The 11,320-nt window shown below is 48.7% G+C and overlaps 1 protein-coding gene across 4 annotated transcripts in view; it reads left to right on the top strand.

Moving 5' to 3' along the window:
* The window catches only part of Aff3 (AF4/FMR2 family member 3), a 463,220-nt gene that overhangs the window by 417,587 nt on the left and 34,313 nt on the right, over positions 1-11,320 (top strand). For all 4 annotated transcript variants that reach the window (XM_026785525.1, XM_013351073.2, XM_026785526.1 and 1 more), the window contains 2 exons: positions 1,698-1,884; positions 9,653-10,729. In XM_026785525.1, coding sequence (XP_026641326.1) covers positions 1,698-1,884; positions 9,653-10,729 — 1,264 coding nt within the window. The remainder of the gene's footprint in view (positions 1-1,697; positions 1,885-9,652; positions 10,730-11,320) is intronic.

The raw sequence follows: 11,320 nt of genomic DNA, 5'->3' as shown, positions 1-11,320 counted from the left end.
GTGTGAGGGAGAGAGAGAGAAAAAAAACCCCAGTGTGTTTTAGGGGTTCTCCATAGCTCCATTGATAGCCCCCTCCCGTGGCAATAATCCCATTGAGAGTATCCTTCACCATTCAGTCACCTGGAAGGTAGATTTTATTCAGTCAACATGAATTGTCTCTTTTCCTCTCCATCTCAAAATCCCAGATCCCTCCCTCAACGTCAGACACCAGTGACAGGATTGAAACCAGAAACCAGATCTCTGCCGCTGAGCCTGCAGGTGTTGTGTGATGGTGAAGGGTTCAGGCAGATAGTATGTGTAGACCAAGGCACTGGCAGGAAGACGTGGAAGCCAGCATGGGTGTTCATGTTCAAGTCAGCTTCCCTCTCTCTGCCAGTCACAAAGGTGCTTTTATGGCCAGATTCCCTGGGATGGTTTCTTTTCTTGTGGTATCCATAAGAGAAGCAGAGACTCCAGTATTTCTCTCCTCCCAGCCCCACAAAGGGGAATTTATGAGATTCCCCTTAGGGCAGAGCATTCTGATATTTAAGAGATGGGTGGAAGGAAGCTTTTACCATGCCTGAGCTCCTTGGCACTAGAGACCATAAACCCTAAGGAGCTCCCAAACCTCATTCTTCATGGAAGTTCAGTGCTGTAGAAGCCTATAATCACAGTTGGGAAGTGGCAAACAGACTATTGCAGACTCAACACCTCAAAAGTGACCAGCATTTTCTGAGATCAAAGCTTAACCTCAGAGGGATTCATCCAGGAATGTTTTGGTTCAGTTTCATAGATGGCCTAGAAAAAGTTGAGTAATATGTGATACTGGCATTTTATTTGTGACGGAAGCGCTCTTTGGTGGATCCTTGATATCTGGATTTTTGTGGTCAATTAATTACTGTTTGAAAATACGAATCAGATTTTCCTGTTGCCGTTGACCATAAAGGGACAATGTAACAGATTTTAACACGTGTTCTTGTTGGGTGTCAGCTGGAGACGCCTGTATAAAGCCACTGCTCTGGGGGTGATTCTTTTAAATGTAGGATGTAAAGATGTGTTTGTGAAGGATCATCAGCTCTTTCTTGAAGGACTCAGAAGCTACTGTTCACACACCATACCAGCATTTGTAATGACTACAGCACTGAACTCCACAGTGGAAAAAAAAAAAAAAGAATGAAGCAAGCCATTTAACTTTTGACAGTCCCAAATTCTCTGGAAGCTTCCAGCAGGCCATGAAACAGCAGATCCCTGTAGCCTTCCTGGCAGCCTCCTTCCCATCTGACATTTCCCTCTAAAGCAAAGATAACGTTACTTTTGACAGTTTGCAAAATATTTTGAGGTTTTGGGGTTTTCTTGAATTTGTGTAGGTGTTCAGAATCAGAGATGCATTTGAAAAAAAAAAACATTCTGAGAACAACAGCAACATTGAAACAAGTGCCAGGCTGGTACAACCCCTTCCTCTGAAGTCACCACACATCTAGCCAGTGCCCGGTGACCAAAGGGACTGCTCCTTCTGGGTTTATTTCTGTGTCTAATTTTGTCTGGTTTTGGCTGCTTTGGGCCTTGACGGTTGCCCTGTGAGTCTAGGTCCTGGTTGACAGATGTGTGCAGTCTGCGCCTCCCCTTGCCTTTGCCAGGATGGCAGCCTGCTGGTGTTTCCTGTTTGCTCATTTGGCTTTCTTTCCCTTTCCTTCCTGGGGGGCCTGGGGGACCGGCAGCTCCGTGGCCCAGCAGACCAACTGCAGAGGTTCCGTGCCATCCAGCAAGGGCAGCAGCAGCGGCAGCGGCAGCAGCAGCAGCAGCTCCTCCAGCGACTCAGAGAGCAGCTCTGGATCCGACTCCGAGACCGAGAGCAGCTCCAGTGAGAACGAGGGCAGCAAGCCTCCACACTGCTCCAGCCCCGAGGTAGGCAGCAGCTGCTGGCTCAGGCTCCGGCTCCAAGGCCAGCGACCCTCCAGCCCTGGCTTTCATACTGCCTGCCTACCCCACCGTCCTGCTGTCCCCCAACCTGGAACAAGCTGTGGGCTGTGGGACTCTGCTCTCTATTCCCGGCTGTGTCCCCTCCTCCCTGTCTCGTGATGACAAAGCATCAGCTTTTACTGTCCAAAAATCTCTATTCGGCTTCCAGAAATTTCCACATATGCTATAAACATCACTGGCAGGAAATAACCCATGGCTGGGGTCTCCCCCTCAGGGTCATCCCAGGCAATAACCAGGCAGAGAAGTTTGTCACTTGGGAAGTGTGACCACCCATAAATCACAGGCCAAAGAGTTTTATGCGTTGGGCATGCTTAGAATCTTACCTTTCTGCAGTTTGTCACGGATCAGAAGAACAAGGGCTATAAATATTAATAAAACCGCCCTTACTGTGTTTTCTTTGTGAAAATATAAAGGGGGAAATTAGCATGCACCTACAAATAATAATGAAACCTTTTACAGCTGTGATCGGTATCTAAGGGGAAGATTTAGGTGCCTCATATAAAAACATTATAAGGTACCAATAAAAACCATTGCTGTTTCTACTTTCAGTGGAATGGAGGAAATTAAACAGTAACTCAGAGTCCGGGGATTCTTGGGTGGGGGCCGAGAACCAGGTCCTCAGGCCTGTGGAGCTGTGAGGGCAGGCTTTGGTTTCTAAATAATGAATAAAACTGCCTCCTCTTGAGAATATACACAGCTGACGTCACTGTGGGTTGTGGGGTGAAAGGCTTTGTTTACACCCTCTGTGCTAAGGGGCCGAGATCCCAAATAGGCCCTGAGACACGAAGGCAGACCCACTCGTGAAAAGTTCACCTGTGAAAAGCAGGTGTGGGCACCTTGTGGAGCATGCACACCCAGTGTCACCTGTGCCACCCCTGGAGGAGTTAACGTCCCCATTCCAAGTTCACGGAGGGCCCCTCACACCCGTGCAGGCTTTTGTTCTATGCCCCCACAACCCTTCTTTGCTCTCCGGCCCCTTTCTGCATCATGGCAAACTAGCCATTTATCCTAAAACAAGCCTTTCCTCAGAAGTTTGTTCTCTCTTTTCCGCGGAGTTCCCACCTGTCTACCCAGCTGTGTGTGTCTCTGTATCTGCCTCTGTCCTTAGACATAAATACACTACCTATTTATTTTACCCTGACTATTCCCAGAATCTGAGCCACTATCCCTCCCTCACCATTCATTTATTCATTCATTCATTCATTCATTCAGAATTTATTCAGTAAATATGCAGGAACCATCAGCCGTAGTACTTGGCTGGGCTTGGGGATGTAAGTTACATGACAGAAAATGTCCCGTCGGCCCAGAGCTAGCATTCCAATGGGAGTTATCTGAAATAGAAAAGCATAGGCATTAAGGAGAGTAAAATACAGGAGGTAATTGAGCTTTATTAGTATCCACCTTCTACTACAATTCATTGAGAAACTCCAGAATATTGAATTATAAAGAATAACAAAGCGAGGTGTATAGGCCATGCTAGCGTACTTGCCTAGCATTCACAGAGCCCTGGGTTCAGTACCTTTTACCAGAAAGGGGAAAGGAGAGAAAGTGAAAGAGAAGTTCTGCATCCCAGGACAGTGACCAGCCAGGGGTGGGGTGAACCGAAAGGGGCGGGGTCTGTGAGGCCTCCTACCCAGGTTTTGCTCTGTGACTTGGTTGGTTAAAGTAACAAGTGACTAGGGCTCCTGGGCTGCCTAGAGTTTGACTGGAGAGCAGCAATGCGCTCTGTAAAAGCATCAAACCTGCAATTCTGGGTGGTGGATGGAGGTTTTTGTCAGTTCTTTCTGAAGCTCTCAGAAGTCCCTGGCTACAGAGGGGGGCCTCTGAAGTCTGAATTGTGAGAGAGCATATGAGATCTCCACTTCCTTCCTTCTCTGTGGAGGGAAAGCAGGAGCTGAGCGATGCATTAACCACACTACCCAGTCTTCCTTACTGCTGCAAAGGATGTGTGTACTTGTTGGAGTAAGATTCGGGTTCTTTAAGCCTCACCCTTTAACCCAAGGTGAGCACAGACGCGTAGCCTGTAGGAACGACAGTGTGGATGAGTTGAGCATCACAGTCCTAGGTAGCAGCGAGACTCTGCTTCTCTTGGAGGTGGCTGGCCTAGACGACCTGGCAGACGGCACAGAGCCCTGTATTACAAGCCTCGTGTGATAGGCCAGCTCCTGACAACCACACTCCTCATAGGTAGCAGCGAGACTCTGCTTCTCTTGGAGGTGGCTGGCCTAGACGACCTGGCAGACAGCACAGAGCCCTGTATTACAAGCCTCGTGTGATAGGCCAGCTCCTGACAACCACACTCCTCAGTCCACTGCTCAGACTCAACTTTTGCGGCCTCGAAGCAAATGGCCTTGGCCCTCACTTCTCTTCCAGACCATCCTTCTCATGGAAGTGGAGGGAGCATCCGTGTTCGGATGTCCTCACGTTCTTCCTCCACTCTGCCAGTGCTTAGAAAGCTCCTTGTGCCCCACTGATACTCCTACAAACCGTTCTTTCTGGATATGATTGCTGCAAACCATTTCATCGTCTGTGAATCACCCCAGCATGGCCAGGCCAGGTTTTGGAGCGCCATCACATAAAAGCCTCTGTCAGCATGTACATAGCTGTGAATCCCCTCTGGGCTTCCCTATGCTAGACTGTTCATTTGACTTTCATTTGGTTTTTCTTGCATGGGTTTTTTTTCCTAGCATTGGGTATATACTCTTTCATGCCAATGCTTCTCATGGGTGGAATCTGCTTCTCCATGCAGCTGCCACATTGACTGCACACAGGGATTCCTGGCCCAGGATTGCCAGAGTCCATACAGAAAGACCCTGGTCACATCATATGAGTTCTTGGATAAAGCAGGTTAATGTCATGTCTTTATACTGGATACCTCTGGGCTCTAGATACTGCTCTTATAAACTACATTTTCCATTGTGACCGTTCCCTGGTGGATCTGACCAAGACAGGTCTTCATGAAGTACCTGAGCAGAAAATACATTTTATAAAAGACCACTTCAGATTCCTTTTTACAGTCAGCAGAAACGTGAAGCACATTGCTTGTGCTAACAGAAGCACAGTCTGTTAATCAGGCACCTCTGAGCCACATGGCAGTGTGTGCTGTAAAGGAGTAAATGAAGTGGGAATGTTCATGGTGAGCTTGTATGTGAATCAGACCGAAGGCTGATCAGGGCAGAGAGCTCTGGTCATACATAGAACCCAGTGAGCCGCCAGAAAGCAAATCCAAACCCTGGGCAGAAGTCTCAGTGATAACCTCAGGATTTGGGTATCACCAGTGCATGGTGGTGGGCTGGAATGCGAAGTCTCAGGTCACTCAACTGTTTTGAGCTTCCGTGACCACAGTGGCCTCCCCTCCACCATGACAGCCATGGCTCCAGCGCTTCTCCCTAATCTCTGAGGAATAAACAGTATAGTTTGAGAGCAGAAGCATGGCCGTCAAGCTCCCAGCCCTGGTGTGACTGTTGTAAGGCAATAAAAAAGAGCTGGCCCTAGCCTGAAAGAAGTGTAGACTGCATTGATGTTCCAAGTTACATGCCCGTGAAACAAACACCGAAAGGCTATGCCACAGGGTGCCATAGAGAACAGCAGACATTGTCTGCCAAGAGTCATGTTTTCTCTGAAAAGCATATCTTCTCAGAAGAATGAGATCCCTTTCACAAGGTGACTCAGAGAGTGTGGGGGATGGGGAGTCAGCAAGTGCAAGAACCCACTCTGTGCACCTGGCAGAGCCTGGGAACCGTGCAGCCACGGCGTGTCACTTTAGCCTTTCTGAGCCTCATCCACAAATTAGAGATAGCGCTTCTTATCTGTAACCATTAAATTGGAGGAGGTATGCAGAGTGGGAGGCACACTGTAGGTGCTCTAGCAGTGACAGATGATTCCAAGATGATGGGCTCTTGAATGCCAGTCTGGGAATTTGGATTTTGTCTAAGAGGCAATAGGAGGTTATTGTAGACCCTTGAGAAAGGGAATGTGATTTAGTGATGTGTTGAAAATGATACTTCAGACTGATTCATTCAGCTGTGAAGTACAAGAGGGAAAGAGATGACCCTAGAGTACATCTGGCAGCGGGCCCGTCCTAAGTGTATGAAATTCTACAATTCGCCCTTCATGGTCCCGCTCTGAAATTCCAGTGCCGCTCTCCCCACATGCAGCTGTGTTTAGGCTACAAATAGACTTCTGTGTTGTCTCACACAAGAGCTGTGGAAGCGTGGGGTGGATGGGGGACCCAGTGTCAAACACAGCGGCAAGTATCTGAGTGCTGCGCTCTGTCTGGTGACTGAGCCCTCTCTGCCACGCAAACCCGTTGTTCAAGGCCCCTGCTGCTTCCACAAAGACCACATGGCACAAAGCATTTTGGGGAGACAGACTTGGAACCTATGCATATTTGCCATCCATCAAATTAGCTTTCAGGGGGCTGTAGCTGCAGTTCAATCGGTAGACCGATTGCCTAGCATCCATGAGGTCCTGAGTTCCATCCCCCGGGTTATGTAAACCCAGTGTGGTAGCTCACACATGTAATCCCAGCCCTTGGGAGGTAGGAGAAAGGGGGTCAGAAGTTCAAGGCCATTCAAGGCTGCTTATTAAGTTCAAGGCCAGCCAGATTCTGTGCCAAAAAAGGAGCTAAAATTAGCTTTCGGATGCTCTTCGGAAGGTTCAGGAGCCCCCTTGGAAAGAAGCGGTTCTGTGTCCCTTATCTTCCCACTTGCCTCCATTGTAGTCTAAGCCAGGCATCCTCTGCAGGCTTCTCTTCCTCCCTTTCTCTGGAGCAGCCAAGGAAAGCAGAAAATCGCGTTTAACATTCAGAGGCAACAAGAAGAAAACAGCTTGAGTACCCCAATCCAAATGCTCTAAAGTCTGCAGCCCACAAAGAGTGCCGCCATGGGGCCGCAAGTGGAAAACTCCACACCAGGACCCTTGAGCTGCTTTTAAAACTGTACAAAATTACCGCCAGGAGGTTGGGAGGTAGCCCTGTAAGTAAAGTGCTTGGTGCACGAGGGTGAGGAGCTGAGAACCCCATAAAGCCAGGCATGGCCGCTCATGTCTGTACTCCTAGGCCTTCTGCAGAGAGATGGGAGGGAGGTAGACCCAGGAAAATGCATGGAAGGAGGCTGGCGGGCCAGCTAGCCATCGGCAGCACCAAACAACAGAGACCCTACCTCCAACAAGGTAGAGGATGAGTGCTAACACCAGAGGTTGTCTCTGACCTCTGCATGCATGCTGTGGTGTGTACTGAAACACACTTACGCATGTATACACACCACTCGCAGACACATGCCTGCGAGTTTAATGACTTTTTTATTTTTATTAATTTTTTATTTCATTTTACATTCCAATCACAGTTTTCCCTCCCCCCCTTCCTCCCACCTCCACTTGCTTCCCCACCCCCCATCCACTCCTCCCAGGGGGTAAGGGTTCCCATGGGGAGTCAGCAAAGTCTGGCACATTAAGTTGGGGGCAGGACCAAGCCCCTCTCCCCTTCATTAAGGCTGAGTATGGCATCTCATCATAGGGAATGGGGTCGTTTAGACTTGGGTTGCATCTCTAAATGATCTCATAATTATATACAGATATTCTAAAACCCAAAAATAACACAAAACCTGGAGAAGTCATGGCCCAAAGTGTTTGGAATAAGGGAGACTAAGCTGAGCTCGGTGTTAAGAGCGACCAGCAGGATGTCCCTGCTCCCCAGCACAGCTGTGATTGGTGGACACCATACTGTGGCCAGTTCCTGCTGGCTCCATCCCCTGATGTTAGCAGAGGTTTCCCATCTCCCTAAATGGGTGTGCCCTCAACTCCTGCAGACCTGTCTAGCAACCTCGTATCTGAGACACAGCCCTCTCCTCGCCCACTTAGATATATAACTACACTCAGAGCCCCAAGCTCTGCTCACGATATGCACCTCGTTGTTGAAAAATACGTCTTGATATGCCAGGGAGGATCTTAGAATTTCCTGTGTTACAAACTTTTCCTCTGACATCAAAGAATCTGACTGATTCTGCCTCTAGGTTTATGACTGACAAGTTTAAAACACAATGCTCAGAGGCTGGAAGTGGAGATCAGGAGTGTCGTTTACCTAGCAGGTGCAAGGTCTAGCGTGCCATCACAATGATAGATGATTGATTGATTGATTGATTGATTGATTGATGACAGATAAGTAATAGGTAGGCAAGTAGACAGATGATAGATAGGGTGTAGATGATAGATAGGTAGGTAGATAGATGTGGATGGATAGATAGATGATTGATAGGTGACAGATAAGTGATAGGTAGGTAAATAGAAGATAGATAGATAGATAGATAGATAGATAGATAGATAGATAGATAGATAGATAGATAAAAATGATGAGCAGGGTAAGTAGGCCTGACTCAGATGCATTTCTTCTAGGCCAGCAGTTCTCAATCTGTGGGTCGTGAACTCTTTGTGGGTCGAATGACCCTTTCACAGGGGTCGCCTAAGACCATTGGGAAACAGTTGCTTACGTTACAATTCATAACTAACAAGATTACAGTTCAGTAGCAACAAAAATAATTTTATGGTTGGAGGTCAACACCACATGAGGAACTGTATTAAAGGGTCGCAGCCCTGGGAAAGCTGAGAACCGCTGGGGTAGGCTAGTGTCCGGCACCAGAAGCAGTGACACCATGGATTCAGAGAGAAGAAACCACACAGGGAAAAAAAAAGTGACTCTGACTCTATAAATGTTTGCCCTGTGTCATTCACAGAAGACATCTTTTCTATTTACAGTATTAAATCCTAGCAGTACATAAGTGAGCTTTTACCAGAAATCAACGTTCTCTGCAAAATCCTAACTTTTCTCCTGTTTGGAACCTAAGTCCTTACACACTCAAAACTATAGGCCTCTTTGGGAGGGGGAGGGGAATCAACACAGCCTTTCCTGTTCTGTCTCAGAGCACTCTGCACCCTCCATATGAGCTGATCTGAAGGTCAGAGTCTGAAAACTCCAACCTCCCGTGATTTGCTCTGAGTTAGCAAAATTGCCTCCAGGAGCGGTCTCTGAAGTCATCCGTGCCCAAACATTCCTAGCAGACCGTGGCAGAAGAAATGGCAGAAGCAGGCTGAGGGTAGATGCAGTCAGGCTGCCAAAGCATACAGGGCGTGCCGGGTGCATTTGAAAATGGTGTTCCCTGCTGCCAGTGAGCCACCCTCCCAATGATGCTGCTATTGTCAGTAAGCACTTGTTTTTTCCATATAAATTGTATGCTAATGGGGGGAGATGATCCTGGGTTCACAAATTTTTTTCAAAGGTGACAAGTCAAAAACAAAAAAAAGTTTTAGTGTTCAGGGCCTCATAGTTATTACTTCCCAATTAAATTAACAGAATCTCAAATTTAATCTCACATTTAGGTGTATATATACAAATATATATATATATATATAAAATGGTATATCTACATACACAGTTCTAGGAGTAAGCTAGAAAGAAGCAGGGCTGTCCTGTTGTTTTATTAAGTGGACTTGAAACTGCTTACTGGATACCTAGTTGCCAGGGGCCAGCTGGGCATCCTCTGTACCAGCAGAGGGCTGCCCCACATACCTGGGCTTCCTTTCACCGTTTGTTGTTAGACCGTTCAATTTTAGAGAATGTCAAGATCAAAACAGCCAGGGCCCCCTTTTAAGTGAGCTTTGTTGTAAAAGCTGTTTTGTTTGTCCCGGGTTTTGTTTTCAGGCCGAACCTGCGTCGTCTAACAAGTGGCAGCTGGATAAATGGCTAAACAAAGTTAATCCTCACAAGCCGCCTATTCTGATCCAAAATGAGAGTCACGGCCCTGAAAGGAATCAATACTACCCGCCCGTGAAAGATGAAGGGCAGGACTGCGGGAAACTTCCTGAGATTTGCCAAGCCAGCCTGAGAGATAAGGACCTCCAGACTGCCTGCAAGGGGGAGCAGAGACCTAGGACCGCAAACAAGGCCCCTGGCAGCAAAAGTGTAAAGCAAAAGTCTCCGCCTGCCGCTGCAGTGGCTGTGACCACAGCTGCCCCGCCACCTGCAGTGCCCAGCGCACCCACGGAGAGCGCACCAGCACCCACCAGGAGGTCAGCAGGCAAGAAGCCCACCCGGCGCACAGAGAGAACCTCAGCTGGGGACAGTGCCAACTGCCACCGGCCAGAGGAGCCCGTGGCCCCAGACACACTGGGGGCAAGTGTGGTGGGACCCCCGGAGCCTCCCAAAACCAGGCCCTGTGGTAACAGCAGGACCAGCCACCGCAAAGAGCTGCGCTCCTCCGTGACCTGTGAAAAAAGGCGCACGCGGGGGCTGAGCAGAATTGTCCCTAAATCCAAGGAATTTATCGAGACAGAGTCTTCCTCTTCCTCTTCCTCCTCGGACTCGGACCTGGAATCAGAGCAAGAGGAGTATGTCCTGTCCAAGACTCAGACCACCGCTGGGAGCGAGCCTCGGCTAAAGGAGGCCAGTAGCAGCAACAGCAGCGCCTCCCGGGCCCCTGTGGGCTCCATCAACGCCAGGACCACCAGTGACATTGCCAAGGAGCTAGAGGAACAGTTCTACACGCTGGTCCCCTTTGGCCGGAATGAACTGCTTTCTCCTCTGAAGGACAGTGATGAGGTCAGGTCTCTCTGGGTCAAAATTGACCTGACCCTCCTGTCCCGGATCCCAGAACACCTGTCCCAGGAGCCTGGGATCTTGAGTGCTCCTGCAGCCAAGGACAATGACAGCGTGCCAGCCGGCCATGCCTTAGACACACCTGCCGAAAAGACTTTGCCAAAATCCAAGAGGAAACGCAAGGTAGGCCTGGAGCTGGGAGGCTTTGGGAGGAACAGTCTGGCTCTCTTTGCACTTGAGGGCTAGAGATAGACCATAGATAAGCTGCTGCTGGGCTGGGCTGGGCTGGGCTTCAGGTGGCTGCCCTTGTGTATCCTTCAACCACTGCATAAGTAATGGATATACATATATAGTGATCTAGGGAAGTACTGGCCCAGCCTGAGGAAATGGTTATACGGGCAGCATTTACTGTGTGTTGCAGATACAGGCTGAACATGGAGCACAGGGAGACTGAACATATGGTGAACCCCATTCTTTGCTGAGATGGACAGGATAATGTTGACAGTGGAATCACTCGTCCACTAAAAGGCCTCTTAGAATGTAAGGCTATTGGCCGAAATGGAAGATGAAATCCACTGTCCTGAAGTCAGCCAGCGGTGTCAACCGGCAGGTGTTCCTTCCCATAGTGATGAGAAAGAGCTTCAAGGCAGAGGCGGGCTGGGAATCAGACTCTGGGGAGGAAGGATGTTTGTAGGTACAATGGTCTTTGGGTCGAGTGGCACTTGAGAAATGGATAGACGGGGCAAGTGAGGCTTGGATTAACAGGCATCTCTA

The sequence above is a fragment of the Microtus ochrogaster genome, linkage group LG2 (assembly GCF_000317375.1).
Source record: "Microtus ochrogaster isolate Prairie Vole_2 linkage group LG2, MicOch1.0, whole genome shotgun sequence".
In the NCBI taxonomy this organism is placed as follows: domain Eukaryota; kingdom Metazoa; phylum Chordata; class Mammalia; order Rodentia; family Cricetidae; genus Microtus; species Microtus ochrogaster.
This window is presented reverse-complemented; position numbering and strand designations above follow the sequence as displayed.